The sequence below is a fragment of the Nerophis lumbriciformis genome, linkage group LG19 (assembly GCF_033978685.3).
Source record: "Nerophis lumbriciformis linkage group LG19, RoL_Nlum_v2.1, whole genome shotgun sequence".
Classification (NCBI taxonomy): Eukaryota; Metazoa; Chordata; class Actinopteri; order Syngnathiformes; family Syngnathidae; genus Nerophis; species Nerophis lumbriciformis.
The window spans coordinates 22,221,343-22,242,867 of record NC_084566.2 but is presented as its reverse complement, the minus strand read 5'-3'; the positions used below and the strand labels follow the sequence as shown (position 1 = coordinate 22,242,867).

Sequence of the window (21,525 nt, the reverse complement as noted above, 5' to 3'; positions counted from 1 at the left end):
TGACATGGCACCCCAAACCATCACCCAACCATGCAAATTTTGCATTTCCTTTGGAAATCGAGGTCCCAGAGTCTGGAGGAAGACAGGAGAGGCACAGGATCCACGTTGCCTGAAGTCTAGTGTAAAGTTTCCACCATCAGTGATGGTTTGGGGTGCCATGTCATCTGCTGGTGTCGGTCCACTCTGTTTCCTGAGATCCAGGGTCAACGCAGCCGTCTACCAGCAAGTTTTAGAGCACTTCATGCTTCCTGCTGCTGACCTGCTCTATGGAGATGGAGATTTCAAGTTCCAACAGGACTTGGCGCCTGCACACAGCGCAAAATCTACCCGTGCCTGGTTTACGGACCATGGTATTTCTGTTCTAAATTGGCCCGCCAACTCCCCTGACCTTAGCCCCATAGAAAATCTGTGGGGTATTGTGAAAAGGAAGATGCAGAATGCCAGACCCAAAAACGCAGAAGAGTTGAAGGCCACTATCACGGCAACCTGGGCTCTCATAACACCTGAGCAGTGCCAGAAACTCATCGACTCCATGCCACGCCGCATTAACGCAGTAATTGAGGCAAAAGGAGCTCCAACCAAGTATTGAGTATTATACATGCTCATATTTTTCATTTTCATACTTTTCAGTTGGCCAACATTTCTAAAAATCCCTTTTTTGTATTAGCCTTAAGTAATATTCTAATTTTGTGACACACGGAATTTTGGATTTTCATTTGTTGCCACTTCAAATCATCAAAATTAAATGAAATAAACATTTGAATGCATCAGTCTGTGTGCAATGAATAAATATAATGTACAAGTTACACCTTTTGAATGCAATTACTGAAATAAATCAAGTTTTTCAAAATATTCTAATTTACTGGCTTTTACCTGTATATCATGTATCGCGATATGGCCTTAAAATATCGCGATATTAAAATAGGCCATATCGCCCAGCACTACTTGCATCCCTAACTCTTCCAGGCTACAATATACACCCTCGCTACCACCAAACCCCGCCCACCCCTCACCTCAAACCCCCCCAATCTCCCGAATTCGAAGGTCTCAAGGTTGGCAAGTATGAAACACAGCTTTTACACAATATGAAACACATTCTTCATGTATCGAGCCACAGTATTATTTACAATTATAGTAGTAAAAATAATACGTATTTTTCTTAACTACAACATGAGCGAGATGATTCAGTTTGTTTACATTCAGCCTAAGCCACACGCGTGTTCCACTGTTATTATCGCGCAGAGCATTGTGGGTATTCCATCATGGCGGCCGCTCCGATGTCCTGTGTTACGTAGCAGGCAGCAACTTTATCGTTAAACTACACAGACAACTCCCTTGACAGTGTTCACAATGAGGCTGGGTTGTATTGCAAGACGGGCGACCACCTTTGGCGGTGTTCTCGCCGGCAAATACACCGGCTTCTGGCTCGGCGTTTCGGCCCGAGCGGGGCTCCGAGTGAAGGGCTACAACCAGGCGCCACTTGACGGCCGAGGCGAGCCGACCAAGCTAGCCTGCTGCTACCGCCTGGACCACAGGGCCCTTCTCCGGGTCCATGGAGCCGACATTAGTCCCTTCCTACAGGGGCTGGTGACCAACGATGTGCTCGCCCTGGAGGAGCCCGGGTGCGGGGCCTTGTACGCGCACATGCTCAACGTTCAAGGCAGGACGCTCCATGACGTCCTCTTGTACAGGTGAGCGATCATGTGACTTTGTTTGTTTATCCTTGTCTGGCCACAGCATGAGATACACATGGGCAAGGTAATCTGATATAGTATCAGGAATGTAAAGATAGTTTATGTCATGTTGTTGGTATTTCATTGAACGATTCATGCTGTTTTTTGGCAGGACTTGGCAACTAATTCCACATAAGTCATTCACCATTTGTCATGTACAAATATCAAAACTTTAAGGGTACAGTAATCCATCCATCCATCCATTTTCTACCGCTTGTCCCCTACGGCAGTGTTTGTCAACCACTGTGCCGCGGCACACTAGTGTGCCGTGGGAAATTATCCAATGTCGCTGTGTACATACATCTACTGATGCCTAGTCTGGACACATCCTCAGTGACCTCTTGGATTCACCGGGCATTTCGGGTCCCTCAACTGGTCACACACCCTTCTCCAAGCGACCCAACCGGGGGTGATCAAATCCCCCGGCTTTTGTCCAGACGGCTAGCTAGCTACCATGACTCCAAGGATCTCCTCTTTTGAGCCACAACCATCTTGAGGCCCTTTCCGCCGCTTCGGTGGTACTGCGGATGACTCTCCTCTTTCTCTCTCCATCGATGCCCAAACTGCTGAAGGCTCTGACCAAGGAACAGGCTGCAAATCCTCTGCATCCAACCTCCACAGGGAAACACCTTGCTCTCCAACCAGCCTGTTGACAGTCGCTAACCAGTCCTGCATACTTGGAGAGCTTCCTCTCGAAGGCTTCTTCCAGGCGATCTTCCCACGGGACTGTCAGCTCCAGCAGCACAGCTTGTTTGGTGGACTCAGACACAAGGACAATGTCTGGTCGCAGGGTGGTGACTGCGATATGGCTGGGGAACTTCAGCTGGTTTTCAAGGTCCACCAACGACTGCCAGTCTTTTGCACATATTTGGGTTAAAAACATTTTTTTCGAACCAGTAATTGTAGTCTGCAAATGATGTGTTGTTGTTGAGTGTCGGTGCTGTCTATAACTCGGCAGAGTAACCGTGTAATACTCTTCCATATAGCAGTAGGTGGTAGCCGGTAGCTAATTGCTTTGTAAATGCAGGTAAAAAGGTGTCTTATGCTTAAACCAAAAATAAACAAAAGGTGAGTGCCGCTAAGAAAAGGCATTGAAGCTTAGGGAAGGCTATGCAGAACGAAAGTCAAACTGAACTGGCTACAAAGTAAACAAAAACAGAATGCTGGACGACAGCAAAGACTTACTGTGGAGCAAAGACAGCGTCCACAATGTACATTCAAACATGACATGGCAATCAACAATGTCCCCACAAAGAAGGATAAAAAACAACTGAAATATTCTTGATTGCTAAAACAAAGTAGATGCGGGAAATAAGACATGAAACTGCTACAGGAAAATACCAAAAAAAGAGAAAAAAACACCAAAATAGGAGCACAAGACAAGAACTAAAACACTACACACAGGAAAACAGCAAAAAAAACTCCAAATAAGTCAGGGGGTGATGTGACAGGTCATGACAGCACACCTACTTTGAAACAAGAGCTATAGTGATGCATGGTTGGTTATGGTTTAAATTCATATCCAACAATTGCGACAATGACTTTTAACTGTCAACTGAGTTTATGATTTCTGCTGGTGGTGTGCCTCCGGATTTTTTCAACGCAAAAAATGTGCCTTGGCTCAAAAAAGGTTGAAAAACACTGCCTTACGGGGTCGCGGGGGGTGCTAGAGCCTATTCCAGCTGCACACGGGTGGTAGGCGGGGTACACCCTGGAAAAGTCGCCACCTCATCGCAGGGCCAACACAGATAGACGGACAACATTCACACTCACATTCACACACGAGGGCCAATTTAGTGATGCCAATCGTGCCTCGGTTTAATAATGTAATCCATTCCCAAAGATCCGACACGACTGAATCCTACCGACGGAAACCGATTGATTACATGTCACCTTAAAAAAGGGCACATTTAATTAATTGGTTTCAGACACCCAAAAATTTTACAACAAAGACTGAATTGTATGAAAAAAGGGTAGGCTTACATTTTTTTCGATGACTGAAATTTCACTAACAAGTTCTCTCTTTTTTTTTTCCCACAATATCAATGTTTTTTCAGTAATCGATAGATAACGAACTGTACATGGAATGCCCCCTTTCCATTGCCAAGCTCGATACGACGCTCCCTCTTGGTGTGGCATCATCTACAGCAGTGTTTTTCAACCTTTTTTGAGCCAAGGCACATTTTCTGCGTTGAAAAAATCTGGAGGCACACCACCAGCAGAAATCACTAAAAAATGAAACTCAGTTGACAGTAAAAAGTTGTCGCAATTGTTGGATATGACTTTAAACCATAACCAAGCATGCATCAATATAGCTCTTGTCTCAAAGTAGGTGTACTGTCATGACCTGTCACGTCACGCCGTATGAGTTTTTTGCTGTTTTCCTGTGTGTAGTGTTTTAGTTCTTGTCTTGCGCTCCTATTTTGGTGGCTTTTCCTCTTTTTTTGGTATTTTCCTGTAGCAGTTTCATCCTTTGAGCGATATTTCCCGCATCTACTTTGTTTTAGCAATCAAGAATATTTCAGTTGTTTTTATCCTTCTTTGTGGGGACATTGTTGATCGTCATGTCATGTTCGGATGTACATTGTGGACGCCGTCTTTGCTCCGCAGTAAGTCTTTGCTGTCATCCAGTATTCTGTTTTTGTTTACTTTGTAGCCAGTTCAGTTTTAGTTTCGTTCTGCATAGCCTTCCCTAAGCTTCAATGCCTTTTCTTAGGGGCACTCACCTTTTGTTTATTTTTGGTTTAAGCATTAGACACCTTTACCTGCACACTGCCTCCCGCTGTTTCCGACATCTACAAAGCAATCAGCTACCTGCTGCCACCTACTGATATGGAAGAGTATTACACAGTGACTCTGCTGAGCTTTAGACAGCACCGACACTCAACGACAACACATCAGTTGTAGACTATATTTACTGGTTTGCAAAAAATATTTTTAACCCAAATAGGTGAATTTAGATAATCTCCCACGGCACACCAGACTGTATCTCACGGCACACTAGTGTGCCGCGGCACAGTGGTTGAAAAACACTGATCTACAGAACATCAAACCCATTTTACTGCTTGACAGTGTGGATAAAGACATGTAAAGCTCTTATTATGATCACTTCATTGCATGTTTTTGGTCCAGGATTACTTCAAAACTAATATGGTTAACGAATATGAGCAAAAAAAAAATACAAAAGAATCGCCATTTCCTCTTCCACAGACACCATAGCCTGTGTTTCTTTGTGCTCTACCAGCATGTTCTCAAGCGTCTTGAGGAAAACATCAGTAGAGGAGGAAGCAAAATAGAATAGTATCAGCTTACCTTCTTTTCTCTCGTTTTGGAGTGTTGGGTCTGGTCCTCTTTATTCGTTTTTTGCAGGTCTTTTTCTCTCTCGATGGTCCTCCTGATTTTTGGGATCGCATGGTTTGAGTCTTTTACATTTTTGCCATCCAAACTCCAACCCAAAACCCTTCTCCAAATCATAAAAATTATCGCTGCAATTTACACTCCTCTCGCTTGGTGCGTCCAATTTTGCGCAAGTCTTTGCGTAAGTCAATTTGATTTGAGAGGTCCATATTTTCTTCATATTGCCATAATTTGGAAATGTATGCAGGCTGACCCTTTCTTTAGTTGTATTGCTACAACCTGCCACGATGCAGGCATATTTGATAATTCCTTCAATTTCTGCTTGAAAAGATTGTGATTTTGGATGAAAACCAAAACACAATAGCATTATCAAATTCCCTTTAGTCTTCTGTAAGTGACTTCAGCAGACTGATGCAGCCCCGCCCATATTTTCGAGCTAAAAGTGCATGTTCCAAAATGTTCTGAAACTCGTCATTAAACAAGCCTAAAATCACTACTATGTAGACATTATTTTTAGATCCAAAACTATAAAAAAAAATAGGTGCCAATGTTGTCAGCATTAGAAATAAAGTAAATCCAATTAATCGGTTCCACACATCCAATAAGATTACCACAAAACACATCACATAGAGAGTAAATATAGTTTTACATGACCACAATGTAAAAACGTTTCAATAATGAATTAAATGGATAAATGAACATTACCTTTTTACCTTTGTTGAAGATATGTTGGCGAAGACGGTGATGAGCCACCTGTGCTGTGAGTTCTTTATTGATATAATAGTGTTTTTTCACCTTCTTTATCAAAGGTAATTGTACTCAATATAAAAAAACAAGCCCAGAGACTAAGTCACTAAGGGGTGGGATTATTTGCTTGGCCACTCAATTCTGTTAGTAGTTGGTTACGTGCTATGTTTGGCTGCAAGATAACCAAAACGACATCCGAAAACTGGGGCAGACCTGTAGTAAAAATACTTTAAAAGAAAAAACCCTAGTATTCTTATTTTAACATGCTAAAATGTTAACTGTAACATGTGTCCGATACGAAAAATATATTTTGTTCAAAATGCAAGTACGGTATGCTAAAGTTAGCATGCATCAAATCCCAAAATATGATTGAGGCGTGTATACCTACAAATGAGCTAAAAGAAAACAAAAAAAAGATAACGTATTAATAACCTCAGCATGCTAACAGGTATCATTCATCAAGTAACTAAATATTTGACGCTTCGGTGTATACCTGTAAAATTAGATTAAAGAAAAAGCTAGCATGCTAATTTTAGCATGTTAAAATGCTAACTGTAACATGCATCAAGTCACAAAAAAATTTGCTCAAAACCCTAGGATGCTAAAGTTAGCATGCATCAAGTACCAAAATATTACTGAGGTGTATAGCTACAAAATGTGTTTTAAAAAAGCTAGCATATTTACATTAGCATGGTGACAGGTATGTTTCGTCAAAATAACAAAATATTTGACGCCCAGGTGCTTTCGTGCTATGTTTGGCTGCAAGATAACCAAAACGACATACGAAAACTGCGGCAGACCTGTAGTGAAAATTATTTTTGAAAGCCGAATCACAGGAAAAGTGGGGCGCACAAAAACAGAAGTACCACTGTATCTGGATTACATGTATGCTAGTGTAACAGTTTGAGTATTAGTTATCGGACGCTACACTTGCATGTCTTCCGATGCATTTGAACCAAAACCCATAAGGGGTGCCACAAATGTCTTTTTAAATGGGACATTCACTTACTGTTATTTCTTTCAGCCATCAGGAAGCCGGTGCAGGAAGTGGCGTCCTCCTGGAGTGTGACAGCACCATGAAGGACTCGCTCCTGAGACACCTAAAAATGTACAAGACCCGCAGAAAGATTGACATAAACCTGTGTCCGGACCTTTTTGTGTGGGCGGTGCTTCCCCTGCAAAAAAGTCTGCAACATTTCAGTCGACCTGAATTGTCTTCTCCGGAGAAGGCCGTGGTGTGGCAGATGGATCCGCGAACGCCGCACATGGGGTGGCGTTTGGTGCTGGGTAATCAGGTGGACCCCTGCGATGTGATTGCGTTGTGTGAGAAAGGGGAAATCGAGGATTATCACAGGCATCGCTATGCCATAGGTAAGTTGTACAGTAATGTAAGAAATAAGGGCGGTTGGGTACTAAACAGCATTGTGTTGAAATGAAAAATCAAGTGTAGCAAATTGACAGTATCCTAATGACTAATAATGCCTTAATTACATTGCCATTTAGGGCAACCTCACTCAATTTCCACCTGTACAATATTGCAATATTAACACATTTTGACTGAAATTTACTTTGTTTTAATTACTCCTGTTCAAACAGAAAATTGTACCCTCTGCTGGTCTCAGGTACTGACTATACATCCATCCCATCCATTTTCTACCGCTTGTCCTTTTCGGGGTCACGGGGGGTCTCTGAAACCTATCTCAGCTGCATTTGGGCGGTAGGCGGGGTGCACCCTGGACAAGTCGCCACCTCATCGCAGGGCCAACACAGATAGACAGACAACATTCACACTCACATTCACACACTAGGGCCAATTTAGTGTTGCCAATCAACCTATCCCCAGGTGCATGTTTTTGGAGGCGGGAGGAAGCCGGAGTACCCGGAGGGAACCCACGCAGTCACGGGGAGAACATGCAAACTCCACACAGAAAGATCCCGAGCCTGGGATTGAACTCAGGACTACTCAGGACCTTTGTATTGTGAGGCACATGCACTAACCCCTCTTCCACTGTGCTGCCCACTGACTATACATACATTGTTAATATAAATAACCCTTCGGTCAGGGGTGTCAAAATTGTTTTTATTGAGGCCCTCATCAACGTTACAGCTTTCCTTTGTGGGTCGCTTGTAACAGTGAATATATATTCATATTAATGTATAATGATTAGCCTCATTATATTATTACAGAATTGCCTATGCCTTCGGTTGTTATACAGTATATTTTTTATGTACACTGTTAAATACATTTGTACATTTTGCAGTTGAAAAACTGGCAGCTCAGTCTCCAAAATGTTTTACTGTGTATTAATTAAAATAGAAAACCGGTACCACTGTCTTTTTAAGGTACTTTTCTGGAGACAGAGCTATCAGTTGTTTTTTTAATTTATTTTTATTACTGTAAAATCTGTTGTAATTTTCACAGTGTACAATTTGATGGATAAATTGCTTTGTAATCATAAGTCAAGCAGATACCAAGTATTTATTTATATTTTAACAAAAACCTGTTTGGAATGTATGATAACATATTTGTTACATTATTAGATAATATTAAAGTTTAAAAGATAATAAATTACATGCAGTACATTAATTTTTTTTATGTCACAACCACGTCGTCTTTCACCACAACACACTTCAAATTTTGCGGCTTCACCACAGCTCAGATGATTTTTTGAAGCATATTCTACATTATGGCCCTAAATTACTGGTAAGCATTTTTCAAATATAGAAATGGCTAAATGAACTAATAACAACAATACTACAGTAGAAGTGGCCATTAGAGGAGCTCAAACCAATCAGAGCATGCTGTTCAGTATCATGGCCCCTGAGTGGCTTAACGGCAGGCATCATTACTTTATTGGATTAAAAGAGTGCAAAGGTAACTAAAGGGTGTTACTTAATATCTTGAGGGCTCTCATGATGTGGAAAATGTATTTAGAAAGCAGTTTCTAATGTGTTTGCTATTAAAATATTAGATCTATAATTAATTTGTTCTATTTTTATAAAAGATAAGCTTTTAGCTTCCGCCTATACCTTTTTGGTCAGGAAATGTAAACTGATACTTTTATTTATTTATCTGCTATGCACTTGAAGTGTAGTTTACATGAACTGATGACCAAATAAAAACCTTAGAATTTTGCGGAAATTAATTGATCACGGTCATGTCAGCTATTGGTGATAAACAAGGGATTGCTGTAGTAAGAAAAATAAAGTACTCTATTGACGCATATTATTTACGGACTATCGCGGGACATATAAAATGATGTAGCGGGCCAGATCTGGCCCTCGGGCCCTGAGTTGGATACTTGGTGTCTTAGATCTATCAAATTGGCAGCACGGTGCCTCACAAAAAGGTCCTGGGTTCGACTCACAGGGCTTGGGGTATTTCGGTATGGAGTTTGTTGGGTTCTCTCCGGGTACTCCGGCTTCCTCCCACCTCCAAAGACGTGCACCTTGGGATAGGTTGATTGGAAACACTAAATTGATCCTAGTGTGTGAATGTGAATGTTGTGACTTGTCCATGGTGTACTCCGCCTTCCGCCCGAATGCAGCTGAGATAGGCTCCAGCCCCTCACAACCCCGAAAGAGACCAGCAGTAGAAAACGTATATTTATGCATTCATCCCTGCACCTAATGATTTTGAAGCATGTTTTATGGCTTTTAGAGTGTTTACCGTGCTGGCTTTGCTGTCTAGGACTTCCCGAGGGCGTAAAGGATCTCCCTCCCGGCGTGGCGTTACCGCTGGAATCCAATCTGGTCTACATGCAAGGCATCAGTTTCAGCAAGGGCTGCTACATTGGCCAGGAGCTCACGGCCAGGACTCATCACACCGGCGTGGTTCGCAAACGCCTCATGCCGATCCGCTTGTCGGCGCCCGTCCAAGGCCTGGAGGAGGGAGCCGCGCTGCAAACGCAGTCGGGCAAGCCAGCTGGGAAACATCGCGCAGGGCTGGGGAAGTTGGGCCTGAGCCTGATCCGCATGGCTCATGCCAAGGAGGTGTTGACGGTCAAATCTGCAGACGACGCCCAAGTGACACTGGAGGCCTCCGTGCCCGACTGGTGGCCTAAAGACGCGCAAAACAACTGAGGAGGAGGTTTTATTTCTTCTTGGGATGTGACTTACATGCTTTGTGACACATTTCAAATAAAAGCCTCCAGTGTCTTTGCCTGACTGACAAAACTTAAATGTTTCCTTGAAGGACAAATAAAGACATTGACCATGTACTGCAGCACTATACAGCAAAATACCAATCATGTCATTTGATGTGCCTATTAAATTATTTCAAATACAATTTTCAATAAAAGTATCTACATTCTCAAAGTCTACCGTGCTTATTTGTATGTGTTTTACAATTATTTATGCACATTATACTTTGATGTGATGCAATTCATGATGCATTTTTCAACGTTTGGAGTCCCTAAGAGGGTAAAGATAAGTGTTATCAGTATGTGGCAGTCACGTACCAGACGTATTTAGACTGGAGGTTGATAAGAAAGAAACGGAAGACGAGTCAATAAAACATTGCACGTACGGATTATCATAAAAACAGAATCTTTGATGTTTTATTTTCGTGGAATAAGACATCCATCTTTTACCGCTTGTCCCTCTCGGGGTCGTGATGGAGTCTAACCCAGCTGCACTCGGGCAGAAGGCGGTGTACACCTTGGACAAGTTGCAACCTCATCGCAGGGCCAACATGAACAACATTTACACACTAAGGACAATTTAGTGTTGCCAATTAACCTATTACAGAACTAATTGTAATTTTTTATAAAAGTCTTTCTTAAAACGATAAAGTTTGGGAATAAGTGGAGTGTGTTTATTCAAATTTTTATTGCTATTCAAGCTATTTCCAGACTATGCCTATTAAGTGTGGAGGGCCTTAATAGGAAAAAAAAAATTTGGGGGAAAATTAATCAGTCATTAATTTTAATTGGGATAGATTCATAAATATGTTATCAAATTTCATTTGTTTATTGTAACATTACATTTAATTATTGATTTGATTATGTCAAGTTTTAATAGATTGTTATGCCATGATTTATTTAATAAAGTAATTAATCAATGAGACATCAAATAATTATTTTAAGACTTTTTAGAGACTATTTAATTTTGTTTCATTTGGCCCTCCATAATCAAGACAAGGGCTTGCAAAATATCAACGAAAATTAAGAGAAATTCATGGAAAATATAAGGGACTTTACAATAACTGATGACTTAAACAGCCTAGTTGATTTTTTAAAGCTAACAAACTTTATGGAATTGCATGCAATGAAATATGTATGATGTAACATTCACCTTTTTTGTCCGATGAAAGAATATAAATACTATTAATAAATAAAGCAATGTATTTTTTTTAAATGAACTAATAATTCCTATTAAAAGTGTCCACATTTCAATATTTCCACATCTGAATTTTAGGGAAATTTAGCAAAAATGTACCACCACTTAGAAATACTGCACCCTCATTCCTGATAGAGGAGATGCTGCCCCCTGGTGGATTGTATGATGTCCCGGATTTGCTGCAGCAACGTTTCTGGCTGCACGGTGGACGCCGAATGATCCAGACGCTTAAAATCTTCGTTGCAGAGCAGCAGCTCCAAAATGTAAGCCACTCTCTGCAAGTCAAAGGCAGCGTGGTAAGGTCCGAGGGTGACGAGTGCCTCCGAGAGATGCCGTGGGTAATTGGAGGCGTCTCCTGAGGAGCAAGCATTCAGGAGAGCCATGCGGTTGTCTGCGATGATTTTGAGGAATGATGCAAATTCCCCGTAGTTGATGCCGGAGCAAGCCTTCATAATAACCTAGGAGTGTAAGACACAATGACACTTACTAAAGATCACCTCAAAGGACATTTAATAAAAAGGTAAACCTAGATATACAGTAGAGGCCAAAAGTTTGGACACAACTTCTCATTCAATATGTTTTCTTTATTTTCATGACTATTTACATTGTAGATTGTCACTGAAGGCATCAAAACTATGAATGAACACATGTGGAGTTATGTACTTAACAAAAAAAGGTGAAAAAACAGAAAACATGTTTTATCTTCTAGTTTCTTCAAAATGGCCACCCTTTGCTCTGATTACATTTTCGCACACTCCTGGCATTCTCTCGATGAGCTTCAAGAGGTAGTCACCTGAAATGGTTTTCACTTCACACAAAGCAGTAAAGAAAATAGAATATAAAACATGCTTTCATTTATTTCACCTTTTTTTGTTAAGTACATAACTCCACATGTGTTCATTCATAGTTTTGATGCCTTCAGTGACAATTTACAATGTAAATAGTCATGAAAATAAAGAAAATGCATTGAATGAGGAGAAGGTGTGTCCAAACTTTTGGCCTTTACCGTACCTTAGAGTAGTCAGTGTACAGCTTGTATAGCAGTTTAGATTTACTATACAGGAAAAATAGGTCAACACACAGCCAATATTACTTATCTGGGGTTATGATATCACAGCTTGTGTTTTCAGTGTTCTATGCTGGGTTTCTATGGGGTGAAGTTAGTTCTTGTTTGGATTCAAACAACTTTATTATTTAAAAAAAGTTATCTTAACATTAATGACATTTTTTTCTGATAACAGGCTTGTTTAAAAGACAGAAAAAGATGCGCTTGGGGCCCCACATTGAACATATCCGAATGTTGTCATCAGTGTAACTATTCAGCGTAAGCGCCATTGTTATTGCGGTTATGCTACTATACAAACTGCACACTACTCTAAAGTATACCCGCATTTCCTTTCTATAGTGTTGTGACCCTTAAGGAGATTAATTGTAGTAAAAATATGGGTGTCTCAATACAATCTTTTCACTTCAAATACCAATATTGAAGCCTTGAGTGTTGGCCTACACCGATATTAATCCCATACTATATCAGCAGGAATCAAGGTACATACTTTTATTTTGTAGCGTGGAATATTAGAAAAGGTTTGATCAAGTGAACTTACTGAAAGAACAAAGGTAGCTATGAAAATACTAACCTTATGGCATAATGCTTTTGAAGTTGTGTGATAGTTTGTGTTTTGGGGACACCTAGTGGCCACAATAATTCATTAAATTAGGAGCATGATGCAGGAAGTTGACGCGCTTAAAGCAGGATACTTTGGAATATGCTTCTGGCTTAGAGACTTCATATCTGTAAGTAATATGCAAATATTATTATTTGATACGTGTTTGTATTGACAAATACTTTTACACGGCAATATTGTTTAATTAGGGATACTTAGCTTGTGTGCTATTGTGTGCTTAGCTATTGTGTAGCCGCTAGCCTACCATTTTTACCTTTTGAAAACGACTTCACTAAAATACAAGAAAAGATCAACATTTTGTGCTTATTGGAGGACATTTAGAAGTAGCTACGAAAATACTAACCGTATGGCAGATTAATGCTTTTGAAGTTGTGTGATAATTTGTGTTTTGGGGACACCTATCGGTCACAATAATTTATTAAATTTGGGGCATGATGCAGGAAGTTGACGCGCTTAAAGCAGGATACTTTGGAATATGCTTCTGGCTTAGAGACTTCGTATCTGTAAGTAATATGCAACTATAATTATTTGATATGTGTTTGTATTGACAAAGACTTTTACACTGCAATATTGTTTAATTAAGGATACTTAGCTTGTGTGCTATTGTGTGCTTAGCTGTTGTGTAGCCGCTAGCCTACCATGTTTACCTTTTGAAAACGACTTCACTAAAATACAAGAAAAGATCAACATGTTGTACTTATCGGAGGACATAAAGATGGTAACTGGGTGTCGAGCTTTGCACACGTAACCTGCTTGCAACTCAGGATGAGTACCGTTCACATTTGAACCGATACAATAACAATTCCGAATACCTGGGAATCGATACGAGTATTCTGTAATTTTATATGTATATATTTAAAAAAATAAATTAATATATTTTTTTATTGCAACATTTAAAAAAAAAAGTGTATTATGATAACTGCTGTGCAGTTGTTGTACTTGTTTTATTATCATTTTTCTGGGTCTCATATTCAAGCATGACATCAAGTTGCAATTACAGTTGCAAGTCCAAGACCCTAGATGGCAGTAGTGTATAGTTTATGGTGTGTTGGCTTGTCAACTCATCCATCCATCCATTTTCTACGCAGTATTTGCCAAATCAATAGTCTTTTGTTGCGCCCTAAAAAGCGTTAATTGCTGGGTTGCAATCATGTGACCTAAAGACACTTTCCGGTTTTATGTGGAGGGCAAGAGTCCTGTTAGGCTACTGTTTATTTACCTGCATTAGTGCAGGTTTGGGTGTATTTTAAAAGGTTTAGAGGTAAGTAGACAAGCTATCATGAACAAATATTGAAATGTGATGTAGTGAATTTATACACATTTATACAAATAATGTTCTAAAGATTTAACTCATCATCACCACGGTCGACTGTTCAAGTTACTGCTCGACCGCACTTCCTTCGACACTCAAAGATTTTAAGTAGAAAAGATTAATGTCTTTACATCTGGTGGGGTCTACCAATTAAGTATTAATCCATAAAAAACTATGTTGGACGGTTGGGAGAGCGGCCGTGCCAGTAACCTGAGGGTTTCTGGTTCGATCCCTTGCTTCTGCCATCCTAGTCACATCCGTTGTGTCCTTGAGCAAGGCACTTCACCCTTGCTCCTAATAGGTCGTGGTTAAGGCCTTGCATGGCAGCTCCCGCCATCAGTGTGTGAATGCGTGTGTGAATGGGTGAATGTGGAAATAGTGTCAAAGCGCTTTGAGTACCGAGAAGGTAGAAAAGCGCTATACAAGTATATAACCCATTTATTACCCATTTATTGGTGCATCGGTATGTAACAACTTTGATTGACATTACTGAGTGCCATAGTTCTGTGATCGTGATGCTAATGAGAAAAAGGATCAATTTTGTTTTTGCAGTTGATTTCCTGGTAAAAAATATTTAGCTGCCATCTACAATTCATGTCCGCAGTTGTTTTAATGGTGTGAAGTGCACATTGGTTTACGACTATTTTTAGCAATATCAATATTCAGTATGCTGTTGAGCCTACCAAAGATTTATTACCGTACCATAGTTTATTGATACTATTAAATATATATTTTTTGATGCTAATGAATAGCACCAAAGGCGCTATAGCATGGTCATCTGTAATTTCGTCAAGCTCTCATGTTTGATGAAAATAAAGACTTCTATTCTATTCAACTTTGCTTTCCTGCACAACAAAAACAACTACGGTAAGCTTTTAGTTTCTGCTATGAAATTGACAATAAAAATTGAGAGAATTGGACCAACAAACACAATTGTTATTACTTATTTTCATGACTATTTACATTGTAGATTGTCAATGAAGGCATCAAAACTATGAATGAGCACATGTGGAGTTATGTACTTAACAAAAAAAAGGTGAATTAACTAATTAATTCTAGTTTCTTCAAAATAGCCACTTTTTGCTCTGATTACTTTTTCGCACACTCTTGGCATTCTCTCGATGAGCTTCAAGACGTAGTCACCTGAAATGGTTTTCACTTCACAGGTGTGCTTGAAGCTCATCGAGAGAATGCCAAGACTCCACATGTGTTCATTCATAGTTTGGATGTCTTCAGTGACAATCTACAATGTAAATAGTCATGAAAATAAAGAATGAGGAGAAGGTGTGTCCAAACTTTTGGCCTGTACTGTATTTTAGCATCAAGCTAGCACGTTTTTGGAAATTGGAGCCTTACTTAACTTACGTTGGAGCGTTTTGGAGTCAATTATTTTGTTGGCATTGAAAATTACAACTTTACCTGGAGGTAGTTTGGCTAAGTCCGCTCTCAGTGCTGCTGGAGTGCAACCAGGCGTGATGTCAAGTACAACTTAGGGACCGTAACATGGCTCAGTTGGATTTTACATGACTTTTATGTGCCCAGTTGGAGCAGCGAGACTGGGTCCGTGCAAAAAAACAAAAAGGACCTGATCCAGTACCCATGTACAGATAAGATCCTTGTATCTGCGCTTTTATCTGAGATTTTAGAGGCAAGCCTATATAACCAGAAACTTTTTTTTTTTTTGCTCATATTGGACTGATATCAAAATGGGATTGGGACACACATAAGAAAAATGCACAAAATCCTTTGTGTGATGTAGCAAATCCTCATTTTACCATACCTGACAGTGTTGATGCCATGAATCCATGGTGTTCCTCCACTCATCTATCTCTTTCTGCACAGACGACAGCTCCGTCTGCAGGAACTGCCACATGATGTCTACGTTGCAGCCGTTTAACCAGTTATGATTGATGGAGATGGTGTCCTCCTGAAAGACAGGAGATAAATAGTGAGGATATTTTGAAATGAGATTGTGCCTTTTTATTTTTTACCAAATTATAAACTTGATGATGCCAGCCGCTGGGCACAAAAATAATCTCGCCGGCCTCTTGAATGATCTCCAGAGGCTGACAGGCCTCTTGGGCGTGCGGGTAAAGGCTTAGGTCGCGTAGTTCGCCTGACGTGACGTCATACGGGAGATTGTCGTGCGTGTCTCTTAAAAACTCCTCTTGGCCAGGAGGGTACAGCAGCCACTTCTTCCTGCCGCAGATGTTCGCTGACCAGCTGTAGGAGCGGAACACGTCGGCGTGGAACGGTGTCCTAGGCATAGACGGAGCATTAATATGGAATATCAACGCTAATCTAGTTAATGCAACCTTACCATGATCCTTTGGGTCCCATGTAGACAAAGCGGTAGTCGTCCACTTCAAGTGCATCCCAGTACTCGTTCAGCCAATCGGAAGTAAAGAAGATCGGCGTGGTATAAACATTGCGTTCTGGAAAGTCCCTGCAGTTTAAAGATAATATTACATTTAGTTTGTCGACACCCCGATAATTGGCTGACTGATGTCAACATAAACGGTTGTCAATATAAGCCATTGGTTGCACATGTGACTTTTGCCAGACACACAAAGAACAATATGAAACAAATGATTAATTTCCTCCATTACAATATATTTTCATTATTTAGTTTTTGCATGACATTTGACATTATCCATCTATCCATCCATTTTCTACCGCTTGTCCCCTTCGGGGTCACGGGGGGTGCTGGAGCCTATATTATACTATACAAAATTATACTATACTATATTATGCTTTATTATAGGGCTGGGCGATATATCGATATGCGCGATATATCGCGGGTTTGTCTCTGTGCGATATAGAAAATGACTATATCGTGATATTCGAGTATGCGTTCTCACGCAGTTGCTTTTAGCTGCGGGCATCACACTGCAGGCTCTTCTCACTCTTTCCTGTGTCTCCTTCTCACAGACAGCAAGCGCACCTTCTTACACACGTCACATACTGTCACGTCATACGTCACATACGTATACGCCCTCGCGCAGCAAAGAGGTGGCAGCATGGCTAACGTTAGCTGTGATGCTAGCGGTAATACGAGCGAAAGAAGGTGCGAATCTGGTAACAAATGAAGGAATAATTCATTCCCCCAAAAAACAGCAGGGGGTCCATCGTCTGGCGGTGGTTTGGCTTCAAGTGGGAATATGTCGAACAGACAACCGTAATTTGTCAAGTGTGGGGCGAAAGCGTTGCTATAAAAAGTAGCATTGCTGCTAATATGTAGCATCATTTGAAAAGTCACCTGCTAGAGAATGAACAGTGTTTACTCCGCACGTCAACATCTCGGTTCGGTGCCACACGTCCACACCATCAAAATGCTGAGGCAAACATTTCCACATCAACACCGTATGAAAAAAATAGGGATTTTTTTAGTTGTGATTTCCTTCTCTGGATGAAAGTTTTAAAGTACCATATATTAATGCAGTATGAAGAATACTATTTTAATGTAGACACATAGAATCATCATACTGCTGTGATTATATGCATCAAGAGTTCATTCAAGGCTACGGCAAAATATCGACATATATATTGTGTATCGCGATATGGCCTTAAAATATCGCGATATTAAAAAAAGGCCATATCGCCCAGCCCTACTTTATTATATTATTCAAATATATGATATACTATACTATAATATGCTACATTATAATATACTGATCTATCTTACGCTATGCTGTACTATACAATACAATACTATACTATGCTAAATAATACCATACTATACTACAATAAACTATATTAAGCTATTCTATACTATACTATAGCGTTGTCCCCTTACCACATCACGCTTCCAAGTTTGCGGCTACACAACATTGAATATTTTTACTGTTTCAGTTTGGGTTTTTGAGTTCATTTTAAACATATTCTACGGATTTTTGGCCTAAATTAAGCAACCATAAAAATGGCTAAATGAACTAAAATATCAATACTACAGTAGTATTGGCCACTAGATGAGACCAAACCAATTAGAGCGCATTGTTCAGTATCATGGCCACTGATTGGCTCAGCATCAGGGAGCATCCAGTCCCATCTTTACCAATGCAAATGTGATTATGTGGGTGTTAGTTAATGTCTAGAGTGCTCTCACAATGTTACAAATTGTATTTTTAAGGTTTTTTTTCCCGCTCTCGCTATGAAAATATTAGATTTACTGTATAATTACCAATTCCTGCTTTGTGGAAGTTAATTTACCGCGGTCAGAACCCAGAAACAATCAACAGCAATAAACAAGGGTTTGCTGTATACATACTATAATTCATATCTAACAGGGCTGCTGCAGTAACTTCATTGTATGTCTTGATTACAGTTACAATAAAGCTTGACAAATATTTATAAAATTGGTGCATTTTGCCTTGCTTCAAAATAAAAGCATGGCGGTATTAATCCGGATTCAAGTGCCTCCCAGTACTCGTTCAGCCAATCGGAAGTGAAGAAGATCGGCGTGGTGTAAACATTACGTTCTGGAAAGTCTCTGCATTTTAAAGATAATATTACATTTAGTTTGTCAACACCCCGGTAATTGGCTGACTGATGTCAACATAAGCGGTTGTCAATATAAACCATTGGTTGCACATGTACATGTGATTTTTGCCAGAGACACAGAGAGAAATATGAAACGATTAATTAATTTCCTCCATTACAAAATATTTTCATTATTTACTTTTCTATGACATTTGACATTATACTACACAAAATTATACTATACTATATTATTCTAATCTATAATATACTATACTATATTATGCTACATTATACTATACTGACCTATCTTACGCTATGCTATACTATACAATACTATACTAAATAATACCATACTATACTACAGTAAACTATATTATGCTATACCAGGGGTCAGGAACCTTTTTGGCTGGGAGAGCAATGAAAGCCAAATATTTTAAAATGTATTTCTGTGAGAGACATATTATATTTTTTAACACTAATTACAACTAAATGCATGCATTTTTAAGTAAGACCAACATTTTTAAAGTATAATAAGTCTCTTATTCTTTTTAATAACATTGTTATTCTGAAGCTAACCAATAAAAAATAAAATACTTCTTACCATTAATGCGACTTCTTGAACGGGTGCGGTAGGAAACGGATGGATGGATTAAAATGCGTGACAATGTTTTATATTTTGAACGTTATTTTTAACACTGATTATCAGCGGAATTATTCATTACTTATCATGTCAAGCAATGTCAGCTAAGATTTATCTGAGAGCCAGATGCAGTCTTCAAAAGAGCCACATCTGGCTCTAGAGCCATAGGTTCCCTACCCCTGTGCTATACTATACTATACTATAGAGTTGTCCCTTGCTACATTAAGCTTCCAAGTTTGCGGTTTCACAACATCGAATATTTTTACTGTTTTAGTTTGTTTTTTTAGTTCATTTTAATCATATTCTACGGATTTTTGGCCACATACACTCTTATCGCCCACATTCTTGGCACTGCTGACGTGGCTTCTATGCCAAGGTCTGAAGGACAACACCAGATATGAAGTCGGAGTCCAGGGAGGAGAAAACAGAGGAAGATTCTTGAAAGGCCACGCCTGGAGGACGCCACCTCATTGCACATTCATACATTGTGTTATATATTGTAAGAGCGCGATGGGAAAGGGCGCGTCCGTGAGGGGGAAGGGCGTGTGCGGACAGCCCTGTGTAAGCCGCCGTGTTGAATGCTACTAGGGACAGATAGCGCTCAGACAAATTGTATTAGAATTGTATCTAATAGGGAATAAATCCATCCATCCGTTTTCTACCGCTTGTCCCTTTCGTGGTTGCAGGGGGTGCTGGAATACTTCTGATTTTAAGTTTACGCATCGTGTCCTCTTTAAACATCTTCTGGCTCCAGAATAAACAAATACGTCGACACCATGCTTCAAAATAAAAGCATGGCATTATTAATCTGGTTTAATACTGCCATGGTTCTCTTTTGAAGCTTACTTTGCAGTGAACAGGAAGTCATCCTGTGCATTGTTATCATGTGTATTGTACCTTGGCATATGCCAGTCTTTAAGGTAAAGGCATCCTTTAGGAGACGAGTGGCCGTTCTGGATGTGCTCCTTCCAATATTGTATGAATTCTTTGAAAGGCATGACTTGTTTGGGGTTTGCATTGTATTCCTTTGCATTACAGTTGGCCACAGGGACAGGAGTCTCATCTGAAATTAATGGGAAAACAAACAATATTATATTCATGCACTCACAACGATCATATGTGAAATATTTACCAAATTCTTGCAGCAGTTTCTGGAAATTAGGCTTCCCCTCACCAGTCACCCATTGTTTCCTACACTTCCACTCTTCGGTGAATCTTTTGGAAAACATGCACGGATGGTTGGGAAGCAAGTACTTTTTGAAAAACTTGGAATAGCCCAGCTCTTTATCAATGTAGTCGACAAAATGCGAGGAGCAAAACTGCTCGTAGGACTGCCTGGGGATTTTGACAAGGCTGCAACAGTTGCGGTACGCATCCCTGTCCATGTTGGTAAACATGGACTGGCTAGCCTATTAGCAAGGTTACCTGTTGGAAATGCTACAATTGATGCGCCATGCACCTTAACTGTAAATCTAGATGAGTTCAAACATTACAGAGAAAATGTATATTTATGCACCATGGAGGTGACACCATTCCGGAGATGTGTTCGCGGTCCGTCAAAGAAAAACATATCCATTCTGCTGTACTTAAGTCCTTTACACCGTCAATAACATGTGTATAAAGCAGTGCTATTCATACAAATGAAATATAATTAATAATTGACAATAAATATTTGCCCTCCCTCTGCTTGCTAGCTAAAGTGTTTGTCGAAAAAGCAATGTGGTGGTAGGCCGGAAATACCAGCGAACATTCAAGTCGGACAGTAAACACTGTCGGACTCATCAGGACGTATGACGTCACTTCCGTTTTTAGAAAACACGAACTCTCCAACAACAGTATAATCATAAATGATTAGTTGAGTTAAGATAAGATCAGTTAAGATACATTTTTTAATTGAAAGACGTTTAACCACCAAAAGTTATGATTCACAGCGGGAAAACGTGTGAAAATAGTGACGTCACTTCCGGAAAACAAAGCATGAACTCTATTAGCATAAATAATGTATACGTTTTGATATGTATTCAATGGTTAACATTGTATATGTTGAATCAATTTTACTCGAATCCTTCCTGTTCCGACGGGTTTTCATTCACCAGTCCGTCAGCAAATATTAAAGTTGGACAGTATATCCTGTCACACTCAGGAGTAAATGAGACGTGATGGTGAATGTCACCAAAACACGAACTTTCTGGTCAGTATAATACCATAAATGCTGCGAATTATTATATATTG

The 21,525-nt window shown here is 39.9% G+C and overlaps 2 protein-coding genes across 2 annotated transcripts; one reads left to right on the top strand and one right to left on the bottom strand.

Moving 5' to 3' along the window:
* The first annotated feature begins 1,232 nt into the window (after positions 1-1,232).
* iba57 (iron-sulfur cluster assembly factor IBA57) lies at positions 1,233-10,154 on the top strand. The gene is made up of 3 exons (XM_061979297.2): positions 1,233-1,691; positions 6,862-7,208; positions 9,529-10,154. The coding sequence occupies exons 1-3, from the start codon at positions 1,351-1,353 to the stop codon at positions 9,918-9,920; spliced, it is 1,080 nt and encodes a 359-aa protein (XP_061835281.1). The 5' UTR covers positions 1,233-1,350; the 3' UTR covers positions 9,921-10,154.
* jmjd4 (jumonji domain containing 4) lies at positions 10,132-21,512 on the bottom strand. The gene is made up of 6 exons (XM_061979288.2): positions 20,426-21,512; positions 20,191-20,356; positions 16,495-16,620; positions 16,166-16,433; positions 15,955-16,101; positions 10,132-11,635 (listed from the first exon to the last, which is right to left on the bottom strand). Exons 1-6 carry the CDS (start codon positions 20,688-20,690, stop codon positions 11,300-11,302), a joined length of 1,308 nt encoding a protein of 435 aa, XP_061835272.1. The 5' UTR covers positions 20,691-21,512; the 3' UTR covers positions 10,132-11,299.
* Positions 21,513-21,525: the final 13 nt, after the last annotated feature.